The 24,766-nt window shown below is 35.0% G+C and overlaps 1 protein-coding gene across 3 annotated transcripts in view; it reads left to right on the top strand.

The window, feature by feature from the left end:
* The window catches only part of EXOC6B (exocyst complex component 6B), a 570,349-nt gene that overhangs the window by 345,444 nt on the left and 200,139 nt on the right, over positions 1-24,766 (top strand). For all 3 annotated transcript variants that reach the window (XM_074341308.1, XM_045523158.2, XM_010963690.3), the window contains 2 exons: positions 8,540-8,674; positions 18,566-18,745. In XM_074341308.1, coding sequence (XP_074197409.1) covers positions 8,540-8,674; positions 18,566-18,745 — 315 coding nt within the window. The remainder of the gene's footprint in view (positions 1-8,539; positions 8,675-18,565; positions 18,746-24,766) is intronic.

Here is a 24,766-nt window from a genome sequence, read left to right as displayed (position 1 = left end):
AGTCAGTTGGTCTAGGAAAAACTGACATTTTTAGATATCCATTGTCAAGGTCTGTAATGAAAGGCAGTAAGTGGTTAATGATACTGACCCATAGGTAAAGACAGCTGGAAGCCAGGTGAGCATCTACTTCTGATTTTGGAGTGATTATTTCTTTCACTGTGTTGAGATTTTAAAATACTGTATTATAATGTAGAACATTGGCAGTGATTGAATTCTACTTATAATAAACTTTTTTTTTTTTTTACAATTGACATTATTGTAATTTGACATTATTTAGGACCACCCCCTCATTTTGCAGAGCTTCCTTTGTCTTGCCTAGTATAGAAATATTCGGTATTGCCTTTTTGTGTGTGAGAATAAGCTAACTTCTTTTTGTAATCAGGAACACTACAAAAAAAGGGAAAGTTGGAGTGAAAATTCGGAAGTCCTCCTGCTTTTGTTAGAATAGATACTGTTCTCCTTTTCTGAGTTCCAAGTAGGACAGGGAATTTGCTACTGTTTATTTTGTGTACTACTTCTGTATTATAACTCTTGTTATTATTCTTCTTACTCCATTTGATTTAGCAGTCTCTTAAAAAACCTTGGTATTTAGTTTATTTATTTTCTGTTGATGTTGACTTGCAGTATTGTGTAGTTTCAGGTGTACCAAAAAAAAAAAGCCACTTAAAACAAGTAGCATATCAGAGACATGGTGTGATGGAAACAGCTTTAGCCTCAGAAGATTCTGGATTTTAGGTGTGGTACTCATTTACTTGTGGCATCTTGGGAGAAGATCTGACTCCTCAGTTCTTCCTTTTTTCTGACCCCCTTGTCCTTTTCAAGGGCACTGTACAGATGAGGTACAGATAGGAAGAAGCAGTAAGAGCTTATCAAAGAATTCCTGGCACCATTTCAGTGAATGCTAAATGTTATTTCTAAATCACCAGATCTTTTTAGGCAAATGTACTTTCATTATCAAAATCTTTGCATATGAATGAATGAACACCCACACACATTTATTTGCTATGGCTATTATGGTGGTGTGTATCTGTATAGACACATAATCAGCGGTTTTTTTTCATCACCAACCAGTAAATCTTTGATAACTATTTTCCACCTCTCATGAAAGAGAAGACATTATATCATTCTTTATAGGTAACTGAAGTGATTTCACATGTGGAATTATCAACGTTTGTGGAACAATCTATATTCTTCAAAGTCCATTCACAAATATCACCTCATTAAGTACAGTAGCATTTGAAGCAGGCTGTGCGTATGTTATTATTCCCATTTTATAGAAGGCATAGTTAAAGTTAAACGAAAATGCCTAAGCTAGCAGAGTGATAGAAATGAGACTTAAGTTTGGGTTATTTTTTTCCCATACTTACTCACTTTTACTTTAATGTACTGCTTTCCATATTGTTTTAGTTATTTCATCATAATGAAGGTAGAGATTTTTACAGGAGGTCCATAGTAACATGGAAGTGTTTCTAGTTAACAGGGAGCAGACATCCACTCAAATGATAGCAGTAGTATAAGCGGTCAGAACCCACAGAATCCTATTTCAGGTTGCCAGACGATATTTTTAGTGCTTAGAAGTTCCTACAAGCCAATGTCTGTCTGTCTGCCTGTCATGTTTTGAGGCTGTATGGTATCTCATCTCTTATTATTTTTTTCTCTCCATGTGCTCTCTGTATCCTGGCTCCCAGGCTTTTCCCGTGGCTCCTTCACTTTCCCATGTTGAGCCAGTCCAGCATTCCCTTTCAGTTCTCACACCTGCTGTAACGTGAATGCCTTGTGTTCTCAGACGTTAAGTGACGCTCTCTAGTTCAGTCAGCAGGTGCAGCTGTTTTCCTATGGCTGCTTCTTCCAGGTCTGTGAGGGGAAGGTCAGTTGAGCAGTCCTTAAGAGTGTATGTTCTAAAGGAGACTGCCTGGATTCCAGTTTTTGGCTCTCCCCTTAATAACCGTTTTCTTGGGCAAATTCCTTGGATTTATATCTAAAATGGTGATAATAATAGCATATATTCCCTAGGATTGTTGTGAAGATTAAATGAACCTGTAGAGTGCTATGAGTAGTGCCTGGCATATATAGCAAATACTCAATGCACATTGTCTGTTATTAAGAAAAAGGTCTAGGCAGGTAAACAGTGGTTGTCAGGGCTAGTACAGAGATGGATGTTTCAATTAAGAAAAGTCAGAAGTTAGAATAAGATATCTTAAGATAAATGATTTTTGAAATTAGCTTCACAATATTTATTGAGTGCCTAGTGTATGACATGCACTGATTTATGTCTTAAGGATAGATAAGTGATAACAACAAAAGAGATTCTTGCTTACATTCTAGTGGCAGAATACAGATAATAAATGACAAGATAAATAAGTAAATCATCTAGTGTGACGAAAGGTGGTGAATACTGTGGAGGTGTGGAGTGTTTGGGAACTCTGCAACTCTTTTGAACTATCCTAATGATATGTTTATTTAAATTAGAAAAGTTAAAGAATAGAAATAGAGAAATTTCTGACAGTAATTATATGACAACGCTTTCAGGGAATTTTTTTTATTGAAGTACAGTCAATTGCAATGTTTTAGTTTCTCTTGTACAACACAATGTTCCAGTCATGCATATACATACATATATTCGTTTTCATTTTTTTCATTAATGATTATTACAAGATATTGAACATAGTTCCCTGTGCTCTACAGAAGAAACTTTTTAAAAAATCTATTTTTACATATAGTGGCTAACATTTGTAAATCTCAAACTCCCAAATTTATCCCTTCCCACTCCCTTACCCCGGTAACCATGAGATTGTGTACTGTGTCTGCGAGTCTGTTTCTGTTTTGTAGTTGAGTTCATAGTGTCTTTTAATTTTAATTTTTTGGAATTTTGTTACAAAGGTAAGCAAAGAAATGAGGCGGTAGCTGGTGGGAGAAGTAGATTGATTAAAAGTTGCTTTTTTTTTTTTTAATAGGAAGAGTGACAACATGTTATTTTTGATCAGAGTGAGTAATAAGTTGCAAAAAGTTGATGATGATGTAGGAGAAATGGGGAAATCTCTGGAGTAATATGCTTGAGTAGGAGACAGAGTTTAGAATCTCATGCACAATTAAAGGGATAGGTTTTAGGTAGCGTAGGGTTCACCTCTGGTAACAGATGAGCATCAGAGTATGTGGATGCAGATGGCAGTGTTTGGATATATGTTATGGTGCCAGTCTCCAAATGCTCAGTTCTCCCAGTGAAAGAAAAGTCTTCAGCTTAAAGTGAGATCTAGAGCAAACACTGAGGTTTAAGGGGAGAGAAGGTATCTGTGAGTGTGTGGAAAAGTGATTAGTTCATGCTCAATAATGCGATTGTTTCGTAGCATTAAGTGCCCACTTTGGCTAGTAGATCTGAATTAAAGTGAGACTAGCCAGCGTGCTTATACATTTTCTTAAGCCATCATAAGTAGTAAGTCCACACATTGATATGAAATAGCTCCCAGGAATTTGGTATATTTTACACTCAATACTTTATTATTTGTATTAACATTTATGTTTAATTACTTGTAATATATTTATTATTTCTTTGATATGACGTTGATGTTATTATTTCAGTTTGAAGGTGATGAAAGGTAGTAACTTTGCTTAAGGCCACCCAGCCAGCAAGTAATTTGGAAATAAGATTTGAGATAAGTTTTGATTTTCTTTTAAAAATAAGATTTGAAGTAAGTTTAGAAATAAGATTTCTTTGTTCTAAACCTTTGCTTTTGCACCACACTAATTTAAAATCATCAGTATCCTGGGGAGAAAGGAAATAAACCACCAATTTATTAATCTCAGAATATCAGAGAATTAGTTAAATTTGAACGAAGGTTTTAAGATGAATCAAAAGACACTGTGCTTCTTTGTGAAGAATGTATTGATAGAAAAGCTTAAGTTATAAATTGGACTAAAAAGAATTTATTACAGATGATAGAAATACACCTTGTCGACTGAAATAAAATGCACAACCTAAAAGTTGAGAGTTATGTTTTATTCAGTGGACAAACCTGAGGACTCAAGCCTGGGACGCAGCCTCTCAGATTGCTTTAAGAGACTGTTCCACCCAGGCAAGGGAGAAGCCAGGATATATAGGAGGGTTTTTTTGTAACAAAGACCACATAGTCAATTCATCAAAAGATTACTGTTAGTTAAAGAAAGCCAGATATCTCAAGTTAAGGAACTTAGTGCTTTTTTTATCTACGGGAAGGTGCAAAGGTCTGGGCTCATTGAAATCATTCCTCTGATATGCACGTAGCTATCTTGGGCCAGTATCTTGTTCTTTCCCACCTTGAGATCCCTCAGTGGGGACCATTGGTAGTAGCTGCAGAGGCTGGGCTGCCTGCTTGTCTGCATCCTGAGTTTCCTCTGCTCACTCTCGGGGAGGTGGAGGGGTAGAGGTAGTGGGTAGAGGGTGGCCATAACAGATGATGACTTGATGGACACAGCTTTCTTTGTTTATTGATGTGGCTGGTAATATTTTTCATTCATAATCTTCACATTATTTAAGTCCCTCCCTACTCAAGTGTTATTTCCTTAAGGAGACCTATCTCAAAATAGCTCAGATCTACCATCACCATGTAACTCCTTACCCTCCCTTCTATTTGCAGTGCTCATTACCATCTGACATTATACTATGTGTTTATATATTGTATGTGTTTACCGTAATCTCCATGAGGCCAGGGACTTTGTCTTGTGTATAATTGTAGACATTAGTATCCCAGTTTCTTGGCACGTGGGAGTTCTTAATTAATGAAAGAGAGAAGAAAGGAAGTAGATAGGCAGTAACGTTAAAGAACGTTATGGTAACGTTAAAGAAATTCAGAGGTCCTGTTAGTAACAGCATATTGAATATTTATATTTGTATGATTATGATCTGAATAAATGGCCAATGCTTTGCATTCACCCTTTATTTTTAACATAGTCTAGATTGATGACGTTATGGCTCTGTCCTGGGTTACTTATTTCCCACATACCATTTGTCTACATCCCCTGTTGTTAACAGCAATAATATTGCTAATATTATGTTAAAACATTTTATACATATGTCTTGTCACATATAAGCTTTGTATTAGACCTTTGAATTTGGAACCAGTAATTCCAAATATTTTAGTATTTTAGGGATTTGCCTTGGAAATGGTATAAAATGAGTAGTTGACACACCTTGCTGGGGTAAAATGAAGATAAAATTCCTTGATATTAGGGATAGCTTATTTTTGTGAATGAGAGCCGAGGCTGCTATTTAGTTCTTGCAGATCAACAGCTGAGAGGAACTGGTGGTGTGGCGAGGTGTTATGTTCCTGGTTTGGATTAGACCACTTGGAGCTTGAGTATACTGAATTCTTTGCTTTGGGAAACAAGATAATACTGATGCTAATATAAGTAGATGTGTATACCCTAGGAGTAATTTTTAATTGGAAATTGACTCCTCTTCTTGGAGTTTAGGGCTTAGTTTTGAACTGTTGAAGACATTTTCTTTTCTGGAGCTTGTCAAGAATATAAACATCTATCTGTGATCATTGATCAGACTCTGCTACCATGTTTGAAGCAGGGTTGGAAAAGAAATGACTTCTGCAGCCTAGTCTGTGCCTTCCCCATTAGATTCTCTCTGATACCAGGAAAGAGAGACAGAAAAAAGTTCCGCTTCTTAATGGTTTTTAACTTAAATGACTTCTGCCATTTAGTTGTGAGAGGTGTTTGCTTGATAGTGTTTTCTTTTTTTGAACCGTTCTCATCGAACCTCACTTTATATAGGACATAACCAATATCTTAGTATGTTGTTAGCTCCATGTCCTTGAAAAAATAAATACAGTTTGGATTGCTGCATTGATATATTTTTGTAAGAGAGTGGGAAGTAGGGGTTAAAAATATCAAAGGAGCTCAAACTCTGATGGAAGTTGATATCTGAAATTGCTTCATTTCATCCTTAAGTTCAAAATTACGCCCAAAGCATGTGGCTTCACATTTGTAAATGCCCTTGTAAGGATTTTGGTTAGCTGTCATTCAGGAGTAGAGATCACTTAGACCTCATTAACAGACAATATTCCTTTTGAAAATGACATGGTATCTACAGTAATCCTAGAGTATTTTAATAGTCTATTCTATGCTCAGCAATGAAACATTTCAAAAGTGACTGACAGCCAATTGATGTAATTCATGGTGATCTTTTGTGTTGACAGATCTTTAAAAAGTCATGGGAAATTACTACTGTGCCCAGTGAAGCCGCCTCCTTTTTTTTTTAACTGCCAATATCCTGCAAAACACGACAATTTTCTCTTTGACTGCCACTGTTTTTTTATTTCTATAACATGACATGATTCCTCCTTATTATTAGGATTTCTTTTGATAGGTAGAATGTGTTCCCTGTAGGTAATGCTGATTTTTAAATAGAAATTTTTCAGTTCTCCAAGTTAACTCTCTTACTTTTCTGAGTTCCGTATCGAGACAACTTTGCCAGTGGCCACCTTCCTACTCATGAAGAAGAGTGATTTAATGTAGACAGTTTAAATTTTTTATATGATTTTAGTCCTCCTCTGAAGAAGAAACATGTTGAAAGGAAGAAGTGAGAAATTGCTTTTTGGGGTGGATTTTTTCCTAAAGCATTCTAAAGATAAAAGTCTGATGTTTGGGGGTAATTTTATGGGAGACAGTATCTGTGTCCAAAACTCTGAGTCTCCAAATTCAAACTGTTGAATGAATGGAAAGGGCCTTGTCATGAATATGAACTTGTGTGATGAGTTGTGGGGAATAATACAGAGATTTAGCCTTGTTGTTGCCCTGACTTTTCATCTTTGCTGGAACTGCATCCTGGATCTTTGACCTTTGTCATCATGTTTCAAAAGTAGCTGTTTTCCTCAGATCTTCTGACTGATCCTTAAGGGGGTTGATGTTACCTTTGTCTTTACTCCAATCCATTTCTAAAGTATTGTCATTACCAACTGACTTTCTTTTAAAAGAGTGAACTGTGTGTTTAGTGCTGTGCTGGGTGCTGTTGAGATAAGAATGCACTTTCTGATTATAGTCCTACTAATATTTTTGTTTAATGTTCCACAGTATAATGCAGTGACTTCTACTGAAACATAATTCCATCTTTTAAACATTGTTTTGAAATATCATTTGATTATAAAAACGTATAGTACTTTTCTTCATCTTCAATTCCAATTTCTCCCTTGTGTCTACCTGCTCTCCCCTGGCTTACTATCTCACTGGACTAAAGGAAGGCTTGAGTTCATCCATAGCCTTATACACCAAAACTCCCCCTACCTGCCACAGCCCCATCACTAGATGTATTCTTGTGGAAATGAAGAGTTAAAGATGCAGAAAAGAAAGACAAAAAAGGGTTCCATTACATTTTTTTCTTTATATTTCTTTTAGACTTGGGAGTATGAATAGCTTTTATAGTTGAAATAAGTAGTAAGTATCACTCCTTTTAAAATTTAATTTAATGTTTGTAAAGAGTAGAATCAAAGCATAGAGAAGTCTAGTTGGTGGCAGACCGTGAATCTGATAATTCTGCTTAATTTACATAGACACGCAGCATTCCACGACTGCCATCTTTGCTTATGCCAAAGACACTGTCAGAAGTCATTTAGATGAGTCCATAATTTGAAGGTAGATGACTCAGATCTGAATCCTGCTTTTTATGTTATGTGATCTAAAAAAAAAAAGCCTCATTTTTGTTTCTCTTACAGCAGAATGGAAAGAATGATTATGCCCACTTACTTCTTTAGGTTGCTGGGAAGACAGTGTAAGAAAATAAACTATGAAGTGCTTTACAAACTTTAATTCTCTACAGACAATAATAGTTTCTTCCTCATTCTTCTCTCAGGGTAATTTATAGATGACTTTGCGTTGTACCAGACTGTCTTTAAGGGTCTCTTCTGTAAGAAAAGGAAAATTGTATTAACAAAAGAATACTTAATCTTCACAGTAACTCTGTGTCGAAGAAATTATTACTAACATTTTATAGGTAAATAAACAGGCTTAGAAAAGTGAAGAATCTTTCTCAATATCAATAATTTTTCAGTACTTAATCCCTAGTTTCTCTGACTTCAGTGCTCATGTTCTTTCTTCCATAAACTAATGTAGTTTGTTAATATACTATAATCTATTCCAACTTTTCTCTGTTTTTGATGCCTAATTTTGAAACTTCATTGTGCCATTTCAGTCATTCTTGTTCCTTTAGTGAGTTTATTTATTTCACTCATTTGGCAATTATTTATTGCCAGGGACTATGCTAAACACCTTCAGTCTTTGATCTTAGTCTAGTCTTTTTTAAAAATTTTTATTTATTTGTTTGGTATAGAAGGAAACTAGTTTAAAATAATGACAGTTACTCCTATAGTAGTGAGAAATACAAGATGCTTTAGAAAGTCAAGAAAGGCTTCATAGAGGAAGTGCTTTAACATACGCTTTGCAGGGTACAGATGGCCTCTGTCGCCATACCTTTTGTTTTTCTTGTATCAGCACATTCATACTGAGCCATTCATCCTGGGGTGAATAATCAAATGACTCTTAACACGTTCTTGCTGTTTTCTAGCTTGTCCAGATTATTATCAATACTACACACCTGGAGAAATCCTGTAAGTACTTGGAAGAATTCATCACCAACATCACTAATGTGCTTCCAGAGACAGTCCACACCACCAAGCTCTATGGCACGACAACTTTTAAGGTGAGAAGTCCCTGCATGACTGTAGAACTACTTCTGGTGTGCTGGGCATTCTACCTGACATGGCTTTGTTTCTCCCAAGAAGACCATTCATACAGAGTCTTGAGAATAAGTACTTATTTCCTTAGGAAAACAAATACCAATGCTAATTTTGGGGTATTTAAGCTAAAAATGTCTACAACAGTGTCCACTGATCTTCCTTATGTTTTGCATATGAAAATGGCTATTTCTTCAGTTGACCATCTGGCAGTCAAGAATTCTTAAGTATGGTCTAGATAATAGTGGTTGTAGCGGAAATCAAGATCAGTTAAAATGCTTTATTTAGCATCATCTCTTCTCTATGTCCTGTGTCCAGTTTTTTTTTTTTTTCTTTTCTTTTCTAAACTTACTTTTTAGGGAGGAATTTCTGTCCCTTGCTATTGTAGTTAGCAATTTTATAATTATCCCACAAGGTTACAGCACTAGTTTTGATCCAGTGTTGGTTCAAATGGGAAAAATGACGTGAAAAAAGAATTGATAGCAGATAAGTTTCTGGAGAATAAATGCCTTAATATTAAAGAGCCCTAGGAGACTCCTTTATATTGCCATGTGAGTTTTACATAAATATTAAGGAGAAAAAGTAACAGGACAACATCGTAAACACTAAAATGGTACGTTCTGACATAAAGACAAATGTGAATGTTTTGCGGGGTTTTTTGTTTTTTATTTGCTCATTTTAGTTTTGAAACAAATCTGTGTCACCCTTTTGAAATTCAGAAGTTGATGTTAGTTGTAAACTTGTAGGTTTGAAATCATGATTTATTTCCACTGTTAGCTACTTTTTCCTATCATTTTATCCTCTTTCCTTATTTACTGGTACCTTCCCTTGAGAGTAGATTTAAGAGAAGAAATTAAATTTGATTCATATAGCTTATTAGATTTTATGAAATTTAAAAGTTATTGGTGTGATCTGTTCTTTTTCTGTTGTAAGAAAAAAGAATGAAAGACCCTGGCCAAAGCAGTCTTGAGAGAGAAGGACAAATCTGGAAACATCAACACTTCCTGATTTGAAATTATATTATATAGCTGTAGAAATCAAAATGGTATGGTTTTGGCATAAAAACAGACACATAGATCAGTGGAACAGGTTAGAGAGCCAAGAAATAGACTCACGCATAGATGGTTAATTAATTTATGACAAAGGAGCCAAGAATATACAAGGCAGAAAGGATAGTCTTTTCAATAAATGGTTTTTTGGAAAACTGGACAGTCACATGTGAAAAGAATGAAACAGGATCCCTGTCTTACACCATACACACAAATCAACTCAGAATGGATAAAGACTTGAACTTAAGACTGAAATAATAAAGCTCTTAGAAGAAAACATAGTGGGTAACTTCTTTGACATTGATCTTGGAGGTGATTTTTTGGAGTTGGCACCAAAAGCAAAGGCAACAAAAGCAAAAATAAACAAGTGGGACTACATCAAACTAAAAACCTTCTGCACAGCAAAGGAAACCATCAACAAAATGAAACAGCAGCCAATGGAACGGGAGAAAATGTATGTAAATCATGTATCTGATACAGAGGTTAATATCTAAAATACATAGAGAACTCATACAATTCAATAGCAAAATACCAAATAATCTGATTAAAAAATATTCAGAGGAACTGAATAGATATTTTTCCAAAGAAGACATACAAATGGCCAATATGCAGATAAAAAGATATTCAACATCTCGAATCCTCAAAGAAATGCAAATCAAAACCAGAATGAGACATATTACCTCACACGTGGTAGAATGGCTACCATCAAAAAGACAAGAGATAACAAATGTGGGCAAGGTTGTGGAGAAAAGGCTACCGTTGTATGCTATTGGTGGGAATGTAAGCTGTTACAGCCACTATTGAAAACAGTTTGGAGGTTCCTCAAGAAATTAAAAATAGAACTACCGTATGATCTGGCACTTTTGCTTCTGGGTGTATATTCAAAGCCGTAGAAATCATTATTGTGAAGAGTCATGTATACTTTCATGTTCATTGCAGCATTAGTTACAATAGCCAAGGTATCTAAATAACCTACGTGTCCATCAACAGGTGGATGGTTAATGAAAATATTACATATATTCTCCATATGTGTGTGTATGTATACATATGTGTGTGTCGATGTATATATGTGTATGAATATTATTCAGCCATGAAAAATAAGGAAATTCTGCCATTTGCAACATTGTGTATGGACATTGAGGGCATTATGCTAAGTAAAATTAGCCACAACAGAGGACAAATACTGCATGGTATCTTTTATATGTGGAATCTTAAAAAAAAAAAAGTCACTAATACAACATTATAAATCAACTATACTTCAATTAAAAAAAAAAAAGTCAGACTCATCAAAACAGAACAGAAAAGTGGTTCCCAGTCACTGTGGGAGTAAGTTTGGCAATTGAGAAGTTGGTAAAAGATTGCAAACTTTCAGCTATAAGAGGAATATGATCTGAGGATCTAATGTAAAAACATGGTTTCTATAGTTGATAATACTGTATTGTAAAACTGAAATTTGCTAAGAAAATGAAACTTAAATATCCTTACCAAAAAAAGAGTGAGATGATAAATGTGTTAAATAACTTGAGATGGGAGTCCTTTCAAAATATATATGCATATCAAGTCACCACAATGTATATTTTAAATATATTATAATATTATTTTCAATTGTTCCTCAATAAAGCTGGAAAAAGGGGGGAAAAAATGAGATGTACAACCACAAAACATTCTCTACGTACGTATGTGATTAGGTCAGCTGCTAGATGAGTTACACATTCATGGTGTGATTGTTTTGAATTACCTACAAAATTACTTAAAACAAAATTATGCATGATATTATATTGTGTTATTACTTGTAAACTTTTCAATAATGTTAATATTGACACTCTTTTAGTGAGGAAAAGACTTATTTAATGAAGAGACTTTAAGTATAAGTATGAAAATATAACAAGAGCTTTAAGAATTTCAGGATGAACTCAGACAATTTAATAGGAATTGTAAGGACTCTTAAATATTAGCATTATTATGGATCATATGTAATAATTTTATCAAAAAATATTTCCACATGATTTCCAAAGCCAAAATTTCACCAAGGAAGGTGTAGAAGGGGCTCTAGTTGAGTGCTCAGTATTCAATAGGATTTAGGGACTTAGAATGTGAGGTTCATTTATACTTGTCTATCATATGGGAAATATGTAATATGTACTGTTATTTTTCCTCTAACCCATTGCAATTTTCTTGTTTCAAGAGCTTTTCAAATTATAGTCAGAAATCCTCCCAAAGGATGGCTTGTGTATTTTGTTGTTGCTGCACCATTATAATTGCTGGGGGAAAATTAAAGGCAGACAGGAAGCCATAGGGGTTGGGCAGTGAGTTAAATACTTAGCAAAGGAGAAGTTCTGGAGACCACTAAAGGTCATGTTGACAGCGCTTATTGGAAACACTGATTACTTAAAACACACTGAAAGTTTATTTTTACCAGGACTGTTTCAGACCAGCTAACCCAGATCTCAGTATAAACATGGCAATTATAACAGCTACATATTGTGTATTTTCCTAAGCTACTGTTTCCAGAAAACTTTCCCTTGCAGATGGAAACCTTTATGCTGAAAAAGGGGCAAAAACAAGCAAAGGTCGTCAAGATATTTCCTTGCAAAGTTCCCCTTGTTTGCACCATATGTGGCCTAATCAAGCTGGCATCCTTAGCTTTCCTTGTTCATAAGAATTCCCTCACTCACTTACAAAATAGAATGAAGGCACATATTAATTTATCCCATCACAAATACTGTTTGTGTGCTTACCATAAAATTGGGTAGGTTTTTGAATAGAGGAATAGAAAATACTTAGTGTTTGGACTTAGAGTTTATAATCCACAGGAAAGACAGACACTTTTCAATAGTTCTAGAAAGAAAAGTGCTAGAGTAATGCAGTAAATACAGTAAATTGCAGTAAATACATCCAACTTCACTGATTCCACAAAAGCATCTCCTACACATCAGGCAATAAACAGGTCTCCTGACTTTACAGAGCTGATATTTCAGTGGGAATGCTACATGATACACAAACAAACAAAAAAATTAATTTAATGTCAGGTAGTGGCCAGAACTAGGAAGAAAAATAAATGACTTGAATGAAATAAGAAATGGAATCATTTGGATTTCTGATAGGTAAGCATTCTCGTTAGGGGTAATACAATAGTAGGTATTGTGTTCAACATGAGCAGTATGCAGGGGGCTGAGTCTGGCAGTGATGTAATTGTCATTGGCGGTAGGAATGGTAAGAGACAAGATTGTCAGGAGTCAGATGATTTCTGGCCTTGTAGACCACAGTAAATACTTTTTTTATTTGGAAATGAAATATGAGGCCATCTCAAGATTGGAAGTGGTAGTGATAGTCTGATTTATAATGGGTACCACTGGTTGCTGAGTGGAAAATATATTATAGGTCCGTAAGAGTGGCAGAAGAGAGTCTAATTTGAAGGTTATTGCAGTAATTTAGGTAAGACAATGGTCGCTTAGACTAGTGGTAGGGGTAGAAGTAAAAGAAGTACTTTTGAAGGTAGAGATGGCAAGTTTTACTGCTAGATTAGGTATGGGGTTATAAGAGAAAGATTGGAGTCAAGGAAAATTTCAGGATTTTTGAATTAAGCATACTGGATGAATAATCGTACTGTTAACTGAGATGGGGAACAGTAAGACATTATCAGATTTGGGGCATGGCTGTAGAATCAAGGCTTCCACTTTTGACATATTAAACTTGAGATATTTAGTACTCATCTGTGACAGAGATATTACACTGACAGTGCAAAGTCACAGGTGGAGGTAAAAATTTAGAATTCATCAGTGTAAAGATGGTGCTTAATGCCATGGAGCTGACTTTCTTCTGGGAACTAAACATAGATAGAGAAAAGGTGTGAGGATTGAGCTCTAAGGGAAATCAACATTGACAGGTCCAGAAAAGCAGGCAAATGGTTCTTATCTCAGCTGTGAGACATTCAAAGAGGACTTAGCACAAAAGGCCCTGCAGGAGGTATCCAGCAGGAGGATGTTGGGACCAGCAGAAGGTATCCAGATGGAGAAAGGATGAGGAGAGAGTAAGGGACATTTTTAGGAGAGGCAACTTCATGTATAAAGATGAAATAATGAAATAAAACCAGACGTATTCAAGGTAGTCTAAGAGTAGCCGTGAGATAGAGAAGTAGGTCAACGCCAACTTGTGAAGCGTTTTGTTTTGTGTTGAGAGGTAATTTGGACTTTATCTTCCCAAAGTCTTTGAGAGACTTCAAACAAGGATGTGTTGCAATTTAAAAATCATTTACCTTGTAAACTAGAAGGAAGAAAGGAAACAAGAAGGAAGGATTGAAAGAAAGATGGAAGGAAGGGGAGAAAGGAAGGAATAAATATATTACAATCACTTGAAATTTAAAATCAGGAAATTAAATACCCAGAATACTTTGTATAAATCTGTGCTAATACATTTGAGGATCTTTAGGAAAGTATATGATTAAAAAGTGATTTTAAAAGATATAGAAAATTGACTAATAGCTATGAAAGGCATGAAACAGTTATTGAAGACTTCTTTCTTATTGAAGTATAGTTGATTTATAATGTTGTGTTAGTTTCTAGTAAACAGCATAGTGATTCAGTCATATGTATGTATGTATATATACACAATATTCTTTTTCATTATAGGTTATTACAAAGTATTGAATGTAGTTCCCTGTACTCTGCTGTAAGACCTTATTGTTTATCTATTTTATATGTAGTAGTTTGCATCTGCTAATCCCAAACTCCTAATTTATCCCTCCCCAACCCATTTCCCCTTTAATAACCATAAGTTTGTTTTCTATGTGAGTCTGTTTCTATTTTGTAAGTTCATTTGTCTCCTTTTTTTTTAGATTCCACATGTAAGTGACATCATGTGTTATTTGTCTGTCTAATTTACTACACTTAGTAAAATAATCTCTGGGTCTGCCCATGTTGCTGCAAATGGCATTATTTCATTCTTTTTTAATGACTGAGTAGTATTCCATTGTGTGTATATATACATATATATATATATATATATATATATGTATAACACCACAACTTCTTTATCCAGTCATCTGTCCAGGGACATTTAGGTTGCTTCCATGTCTTGGCTACTGTAAATATTGCTGCTACGAACATTGGGGTGGGTATCTCCTTTCAAATTGGAGTTTTCTCTGGATATATGCCCAGGAGTGGGATTGCTGGGTCATATGGTAACTGTTTTAAAGACTTCTTAAAATTGGGCAAGATTCACATGATTTCACCAGTGAATTCATGGAGGCTTTCCTAAAACATGATTTTTGTGTAATTTAAACTACTCCAGATCATAGAGGAAAAAAGGAAAGTATCTCAGTTAACTTTTGCAAAGTTAACATAACAATGATTTAAACACCAGAGAAATCACAAGAAATCTGAACAATTTAAATAAATATTGATATAAAAATCATAAATAATAAAATATTTAACAAAATCCAGAAGTGCATTGAAAGGATAAAGTTAAGAATGCAAGGGTGTTTAGTGTTAGAAAATTGTTTAAAATTATTCACTAATAGATCAAATGAGAAAAAAATACATGAGTATTTGAAAAGATACTAAAAAGGTACTTTTAAGTCAACATCTTTTCCTGCTAGAATCTTTTAGTAAACTCTTCTATCAGTAATTGACAGATCCAAGAGTCAGAAAATCAGTAAGGATGTAGTTGAACTGAATGGTACTGTCAATCATCTGGATCAAATAAACATTTATAAAATAATTCATCTAGCAGCAGCTTAATGCATGTTTTTCTCAAGCCTAACATTCAGCAAGAAAGACCATGTTCTAGGTAATAAACAGATCTTAAGAACTTTTAAAGAACAGAAACACAACTTGCTCTCAGACCAAGTAGAATTAATCCCTGGAAATAAATAACCGAAACACAGCTAGAAAATCCCCAAATATTTGGAAACTAACCAATAAACTTCAGAAAGACACATGGGTCAAAGAAAAAGTTTCAAGAGAAGTTAGATAGTACTTCCAACTAAATTAAAAGTTTCAAGAGAAGTTAGATAGTACTTCCAACTAAATTAAAATAAAACATAACATGAAAAATTGGCAGCGTCAGTGAAAATACTGTTTATGTGAAAATTTATAGTGGTGCTTGCATATATTACAAAAGAAAAAATTCCAAGATTAGTAATCTAAGCGTCTACCTTAGGAAAGTAGGAAGCGAACAGCAAGTCAAATCCAAAGTAATTAGAAGAAAAGAAATTAGAACAGAAATCACTGAAAAGAGAAAATCAGTAAAACTCCTAGATGGTAACATAAGGGAAAATAGTGACCTTGGGTTTGGACATGAGTTTTTAGATACAACAGCCAAAACACAAACCATCAAAGAAAATACTGATAAGTTGGACTTCATTAAAATGAAAAACTTTTGCTGTAGAAATGTCACTTTTAAGAGAATGAAAAGACAAGGAGAAAATATTTGCCAAATGCATATCTAATAAAGGACTTATATCTAAAATATACACAGAACTGGTAAAACTCAGCAAGAAGAAAACAAAAAAGTTAGTTTAACATAGGTTTGCTTTAAAAATGGGCAAAAGATCTGAATAGATACCTCACCAAAGGATGGAGAGGGAGTTATGAATTAGAACAACAACAAACCACCATACAACACTTACAAAGGCTAAAACCCAAAACTGACACCAGCAAATTCTGGAGCAATAGCAACTCATTCATTGCTGGCGCTAATGCAAAATGGTAACATTATTTTGCCAGATAGTTTGTTAGTTTCTTAAAAGGCTAAACAGAAATATTCTTACCATAGAATTCATCAGCCATGCTTCTTGATATTTATCCAAGTGAACTGGTATCTTAAGCCACAGGAAAACTTACACATGAATGGTTATAGCAATTTTATTCATATCTACCAAAACTTGGAAACTACCAAGATGTCCTTCAATAGGTGAGTGGATAAACAAACTGTGATACATCCACACAATGAAATATTATTCAATGATGAAAATGAATGTACTATTAAAGACATAAAAAGACATGGAGGAAGCTTAAATGCACATTGCTAAGTAAAAGAAGCCAATCTGAAAAGTATGTGGCATTCTGGAAAAGGCAAAGTTGCAGAAAGTAAAGATGTCAGTGGTTTCCAGAATTTAGGAGATGAGCAAGGGAGGGATGGGTTGAGCAGAGTGGATTTTTAGGGAAGGGAAACTATTCTGTGTGATAGTGTAATGGGAATACATGACATCATGCGTTTGTCAGTACCTACAGAACTGTACAACACAAGTGGTAAACCCTAATGCAAACTATGGACTTTAGATAATGAAATATCAGCATTGGTTCATGTATTGTAACAAATGTACTACACTAATGCAAGATCTTTTAATAGGGGAAAGAGTGGGAGGGGGATGGGAGGCAGTGTCTGCAAATGCTCTGCACTTTTACTCAATTTTTCTTCCAGTCAAATTTCTAGAAAACAATGTTTATCAATTAAAAGAAAACAGTAAAATGGGAATTCAAGGACAGTATTAGATCATCATATGAGTACATAAGGATGTAAGCAGAGAAATGCTCTTGAAACACTATTCATATAAGTAAACATAGCCAATGCCTATTTCATAGTATGTAAATACATTGCCAAATTATGCAGTCATTAAAAACATGAAAATGGAGAGGAGGGTACAAGTTAGAGAGAAATCTTGGGATTAGAATTTGTAGGACATAGTAACTGACTATGAAGGAAAGAATGGAATTGAGTATTTTGCTTAGATCTCTGCCTTGGACTGAACTGAACAGGTGAAGAGTGGGGATTATGATCATTCTAGTCCAGGACTTACTGTGTTCAAAGTTTGAGTATCATAATGCCTAGGAAGCAAGCAGATATATGAGTCTTTAATAAGAATGTGTTAGGACAGAGGAAGTGGAAGCCATTGGAGGTGATGAAATTACCCAGTGAACGTGAGAGGGTCACAGGTCAGAAAAGTAAAAGTAAAACCAGGAGAAAACTATGTCATGAAAGCCAAAGGAGAACAGAATTATAGGAGAAAATGTTTAATAGAGATCAAGTAAGATCAGACTGAAAATGAATATTGGGTATGATAGCACGGAGGTCACGGGTTACCTTGGACCCATCCATGTTGATGGATGGTTAGCATTGCAATGTAGACCCTTTTGTCCTGAAAATATTTTTCTTGGAACTTTGGTCCCATAATCCTTCTTAGACCCTTTTATATGCATTGTACATCATGAATCTCTTAAACAGCATTTCTCCAACTTGTTTGATCTATGAACTCTTTGCTATTTTAGCGTTTTTCAGGACTAGTGTCAATTAGAGCACATTTTAGAAAACATCAGAGTGTACCAATCTTTGAAGAAACTTGAGTAGAATGAAACTAGAAAGGTAGGATAGTAAATAGTGGGAATATATAGCATTAAATTGAAACTTCAGAATACTTCTAATAAGCAAAGTGAAGAGACTTGGGCTTATTAGAGAGGTTTTAAGACAAGTATTACAAGAAGTGAGGTTCTTGGAGTCCCAGAAGAGAGAGAGAGACTAGGATCCTGAGAATGAAATGTAGTTTTGAACAGGGATAAGAACGTAAAAAGGATGCAGATAGTTGAGGGTAGTGAAGACAATTCCTCTATTTGGTGAGGCAAAATAATAGTTTGTCTTGCAGAGACAAAATAGAAAAGACTCCACTGTGCTTTTGAAAAAAGAAAAAAATAATGGAGACTGTGATATTAATATTCCCAGTTGTGTTACTTAGCGTGAGATATCTCCAAGCAGAAATTTCTGCTTTGCTTATACTGGAAGTCTGAATGATTATTAAAATTTCATATTTCACAGGATGCCAGACATGCGGCTGAAGAAGAGATTTATACCAACTTAAACCAGAAGATTGACCAGTTTCTACAGCTGGCCGACTATGACTGGATGACAGGAGATTTGGGCAACAAAGCTAGTGATTACCTAGTAGACCTCATTGCCTTTCTACGTAGCACCTTTGCTGTATTCACACACCTTCCTGTAAGTGACAGTCGCTTTTACTTTCCCCATCATATAGAAAGAATTTCTCTTAAAATCTAGTTTGATGTAAGATGTTTGTTTCTGCTTTAACTTGCCAGGAAGCTGTGGGTATAAAATCTCGCACTATAATTATCATCCCTTAACAAGATTTTGAGATCTCTTCTGTCATTTTTTCACTGATGTTTGCGTTTTGTTTATTCTGAAAATGGTTCCTAATATTATATCTGCTTATATTCCTCCTAAGTTCAGGGTAACAAGTGTAAACACATAATGAATGCCTTGGTAGAAGTGGAAGAGAAATTTAGAAGTTAGAAATTTTAATCTATCTTTTAATTCTATTTAAATATTTAAATGTCCATTTAAATTTTTTTACTACTTCAAATTCTCTGCTGAAATTCTCCATCTCTTTAGACAAATTAGTCTACCTTTTCTCTATTTTCTTAAGCATATTTCTATCACTTTTTTTATTGAAGTACAGTTGATTTACAATTTAATATTAGTTTCAAGTGTACCACATAGTGATTCAGTAATTTTACAAATTTTTCTCCATTCAAAGTTATTACAAGATAATGGCTATAGTTCCATGTGCTATATGATATATCTTTGTTGTTTATCTATTTTATACATAGTAGTTTGTATCTCTTAATGTCTTCCTCTTACCTTTTCCCTCCCTCCTTCCATCTTCTTACTGGTAACTACTAGTTTATTTTCTATATCTGTTAGTCTGTTTCTGGTTTTCCAAAGATATCCATTTGTTTTATTTTTTATATTCCACGTATAAGTCACATCACACAGTATTTGTCTTCCTCTGACTTACTTTGCTAAGCATAATATCTTCCAGTTCCATCTATGTCATTGCTAATGGCAGACTTTCATGTTTTTTATGGCTGAGCAGTATTCTATTGTGTGTGTGTATACACGCACACACACACACACAATGTACATATACAATATACATATACATGTATATATACATATATATATACATGTATATATACAATATAGATACAAAGGAATACTACTCAGTCATAAATATATATATATATATATATATGTATATATATATATCTATATATCTCACATCTTCTGTATCCATTTATCAGTTGGTGGAAACTTAGGTTGCTTCCATATCTTGGCTATTATAAATAATGCTGCTTTGAACATTGGGGTGCATGTATCTTTTCCAATTGGTATTTTCATTTTTGTTAGATATTTACTGAAGAATGGAATTGCTGGATCATATGGTAGTTCTATTTTCTGTTTATTTGCGGAACCTCCATACTGTTTTCCATAGTGGCTGCAGCAACTTACATTTTAACCAACAGTGTACAAGGGTTTTCTCCACATCCTCTCCAACATTTGTTATTTGTAGACATTTTGATGATGGCCATTCTGACAGATGTGAGATAATATCTCATGGTTGTTTTGATTTGCGTTTCTCTAATAACTAGTAATGTTGAACATCTTTTCATGTGCCTCTTAGTCATCTGTATTTTGTTTTTAAATGTCTATGCAGATCTTTTGCCATTTCTTGGATTGGGTTCTTTGTTTTATTGATACTGAGTTGTATGAGTTTTTAAAGTATTTTGCATATTTAATCCTGTTCAGTCACATCATTTGCAAATATTTTCTCTCATTCTGTAGGTTCTTTTGTTGATGGTTTCCTTTGCTGTGCAAAAGCTTTTAAGTTTAATTAAATCCCATTTGTTTATTTTTTTAACATTTTTTATTGATTTATAGTCATTTTACAATGTTATGTCAATTTCCAGTGTAGAGCAGAATTTTTCAGTTAAACATGAGCATACATATATTCATTGTCACATTTTTTTTCTGCTGTGAGCCCATTTGTTCATTTTTTAATTTTATTTCTTTTGCCCTAGGAAACTGATCCAAAAAAATATTACTACGATTTATGTCAAGGGATGTTCTGCCTATGTCTTCTAAGAGTTTTATGGTTTCTGGTCTTACATTTAGGTCTTCAATCCATTTGAGTTTACTTTTGTATATGGTATGAAGAAATGTTCTAATCACATTGTTTTGCATTAACTGTCCAGTTTTTCTAACACCACTTATTGAAGAGATTGTCTTTTCTCTGTTGTATATTTCTTGCCTCCTTTGTCCTAGATTAATTCAATCTAGGGTTTATTTCTGGGCTCTCTATTTGTTACATTGATCTATGTGTCTGGTTTTGTGCCATACAGTGCTGTTTGGATGACTGTGGCTTTGTAATATAGTCTGAAGACTAAGAAGATGATACCTCCAGGTTTTTTCTTTTTTCTCATGATTGTTACATCAATTCTGGTTCTTTTGTGGTTCCATATGAATTTTAGGATTGTTTTTTCTAGTTCTTTGGAAAATGTCATGGGTATTTTGATAGGTATTGCATTAAATCTGTAGATTGCTTTGGGTAATGTAGCTATTAAGAGCATGGGATGTTTTTCCTTTTCTTTGTATCATCAATTTCCTTCATCAGTGTTTTATAATTTTCAAAGTATAGGTCTTTCACTTCCTTGGTTCAGTTTATCCCTAGGACTTTTATTCTTTCTGATGTGATTTTAAATAAGATTTTTAAAAACTTTCTCTTTCTGCTAGTTCATTATTAGCATATAAAATAGCAACAGATTTCTATAATTAATCTTGTATTCTGTAACTTTATTAAATTCGTTTATTAATTCTAATAGTTTTTTGGTGGGTCTTTAGGGTTTTCTACATCATATATCATGTTGTGTATCAAACTATCATGTCACCTTCAGATAATGACAGTTTTACACCTCCTTTCCAATTTGTATGCCTTTTCTTTCTTTTCCTTGTGTGATTGTGTGGCTAGGACTTTCAGTCATATGTTAAATAGAAGTAGTGAGAGTGAGCATCCTTGACCTGTGCCTGAATTTAGAGGAAAGTCTTTTCACCATTGAGTATGATGTTGGCTGTGGGTTTGTCATAAATGGCCTTTATTATGTTGAGATATGTTCCCTCTATACCCACTTTGATGAGAGTTTTTATCATGAATTGATGTTGAATTTTGTCAGACACTTTCTGTTTCAATAGAGATGGCCATGTGGTTTTTATCCTTCCTTTTGTTAATATCATGTATTACATTTATTGATTTGTGAACCAGCCATGCTTCCCTGGAACAAATCCAACTTTATCATATGTAATATATGATCCTTTTAATATATTGTTGGTTTTAGTTTGCTAATATTTTGTTTAGGATTTTTGCATTTATATTCATCAAAGATATTAGCCTGTAATTTTTTCTTTTTTTTGTAGTGTCTTTTTCTGGTGTTGGTATCAGGGTAATAGTGGCCTTGTAGAATAAATTTGGGAGTGTTCTATCCTCTTAAATTTTTTGGAATAGTTTGAGAAGGATAGGTATTAGTGCTCCTTTGTGTGTTTGAAGAAATTCCCCATGTGTAGCAGTCTGGTTCCAGACTTTTGTTTGTTCAGAGTTTTCTTATTACAAATTCAGTTTCATTACTAGTGACTGATATGTTCAAATTGTCTGTTTCTTCTTGCTTCAGTCTTGACAGTTTGTATGTTTCTAAAAATTTGTCCATTTCTTTCTAGGTTGTCCAATTTGTTGACATATGTTGGCAATGTTTGTAGCATTGCCTTTTGATTTTTTAAAAATCCCTCAGGTATCAGCTGTTATTGCTGCTATTTCATTTCATATTTTGTTTATTAAGATCTTCTTTTCTTCTTGGTGAGCCTAGCTAATGATTTATCATTTTATCTTTTCAAAAAAAAAAACCAGCTCATGGTGTTATTTGTCTTTTCTGGTTTTTGGTTTTTTTTTGATCTCTATTTTATTTATTTCCTCTCCGATCTTTATTCCTATTGAAAGGAAATATCCTTTCTTGTGCTGACATTGGGCTTTGTTCTTTTCCTAATTTCTCTAAGTGATTGGTTAGGTAGTTTATTTGAGGTTTTTCTTATTTCTTGAGGGTGGCCTGTGTTACTATAAACTTCCCTCTTAGAACTTCGTTTGCTGCATCCTATAGATTTTTCAAGTGTTGCATTTCCATTTTCATTTGCCTCAAGGTATTTTCTGATTTTCTGTTTGATTTCTTTGTTGAACAGTTGGTGTTTTAGTAGCATGTTGTTTAGTCTCCATATGTTTGTGATTTTCACATTTTTCTTCCTGTATTTGATTTCTAATTTCATATCATTGTGGTGGGAAAAGAATGCTTGATATAATTTCTATTTTATTAAATTTGGCGAGCCTTGTTTTGTGGCCTAGCATGTGATCTATCCTGGAGAATGTTGCACATGCACTTGAAAGGAATGTGTATTCTGCTGGTTTGGGATGGAACATTCTGTAGATATCTTTTAGGTTTAACTGGTCTAATGTGTCATTTAGGACCACTGTTACCTCATTGAGTTCCTCTGTCATTCATTTCGATTAACTTTCTTTGTTTCTGTGAATTTAGGTGAAACAGTTACCTATTATGGTCTTGAAGGGGTGTTCTTATTTGGGAGCATCCCTATGTAAACTGTGTGTGCCCAATGCGTTTGGTGGTAGAGCTGGATCTGGGGTGGACATAAGTCAGATCTTTCCTCAGGGTGTACTTTTAGCTATCAGCTTGGTAGGGTTGAGGCTAGAGATGAAGGAGCTAGAGCTGGTACCAGGTGTGAGGTGGGACTTCCCCTTTGCTCAATGGCTATCATCATCCTGTCAGTGATAGAGTCTGATCCCAGTTTGCTAGAGCAGAAGCCCTGAGGATCCAGCCTGATCCTTTTAAGTGTGTGTTTTCTCCTTTCCCCACACTAGGAAACTTGCCCAAGTGAGAGGAGTGCAGATGCCAGTGGGGCCCCTGGGGGCTCTCGCTTAATATTAGTTGCAGCGAGAACTCCAAGCTGTTTCCAGTGTGCTGTCTGTGTAAGCATCCACAGTTGTTTCTCTTGCTCTACTCTAACTCAGCCACACATGCAACTTTTCTTTGTCCCTTATGGACAATCACTGCCTCCTGTCTCTGCTGCCTGTTGTGAAGCCACATCGCAGAGCTGGTGTTGCCTCTGTGGATGTTCAGTGTGTATTGAGAGGTGAGCTGTGGCAGAGTGCTGCCCTCATAGATCTGGGCTGCTTGTGATGTTTTCCTTGAGTAAGCACCAGCCATGATTGCTGTCCCACCCAGGATCTGCCCAAAGACCAGATCATCTCTGAGTACCAAGAGCGAGTTTTCTCCCTGGTTGTGGCCACTCCTGATCCAGTGCCCTGCTGCAACTTGGAGTGAGTACAACTTGGAGTGAGTAGGTCCAGGGCATTTTCTTGGCTTGGGCTGAGGCATGCACTGAGGCAGTTGTGGGAAACCCAGCAGCCAGTAGAGCAGACTTCTTTCTGCCCTGCCTCAGGGGCAAGCCAGTGTGAGTGCACTCCTCATGAGTGGAGTCCAGGATTCTCACCACCCTGTTGTTCCTCCAACCAGCCAAGGGGGCTCGTCTCTCCTGCACAGGACTCCAGACTGGGACATCCAATCTGTAGCTCTCACTCTTCATCCTCGAGGGCAGTTGTCCTCCCATATATTCTCCTTTTTCCTCTGAGTCATATTGCAGGGACACAGGTCCCAGCCCAATCACTTTCTTCCCATTCTACCTGGTTATGTGTGTATTTTTCTTACAGCCTTGGTTATACTGGATTCCTTCTGCCAGTTTCCAGTTTTCAATGAGAAGTACACATGTAAATGTATTTTTGATATTCATGGGGTTATGTGAGCTACATATCCTTTTACTCTGCCATCTTGATCCTTCTCCTCCACAGTCATTTTAAAGTCATTGCTTATTAATGCCTATGTGTAGTTTACCTACATATGGATTGGATTTATTTCTGAGATTTTGGAGGGTTTTTTTTTAGTTTCATTTTTGGTTATCAGTCGTATGGTACTATCTCTTACTACTATTTTTCTTTATATATGTTAGACATTGTTTTTTAAATATGTAGAGGTTCCAAATAATATCATTTGCTACCAGAATTGGTTCAGTGTTTCCCTAACTAAATAGTTAGAATGGGTGGGTAAGTTTTGT

Source organism: Camelus bactrianus, chromosome 15 (genome assembly GCF_048773025.1).
Source record: "Camelus bactrianus isolate YW-2024 breed Bactrian camel chromosome 15, ASM4877302v1, whole genome shotgun sequence".
Taxonomy (NCBI): domain Eukaryota; kingdom Metazoa; phylum Chordata; class Mammalia; order Artiodactyla; family Camelidae; genus Camelus; species Camelus bactrianus.
This window is presented reverse-complemented; position numbering and strand designations above follow the sequence as displayed.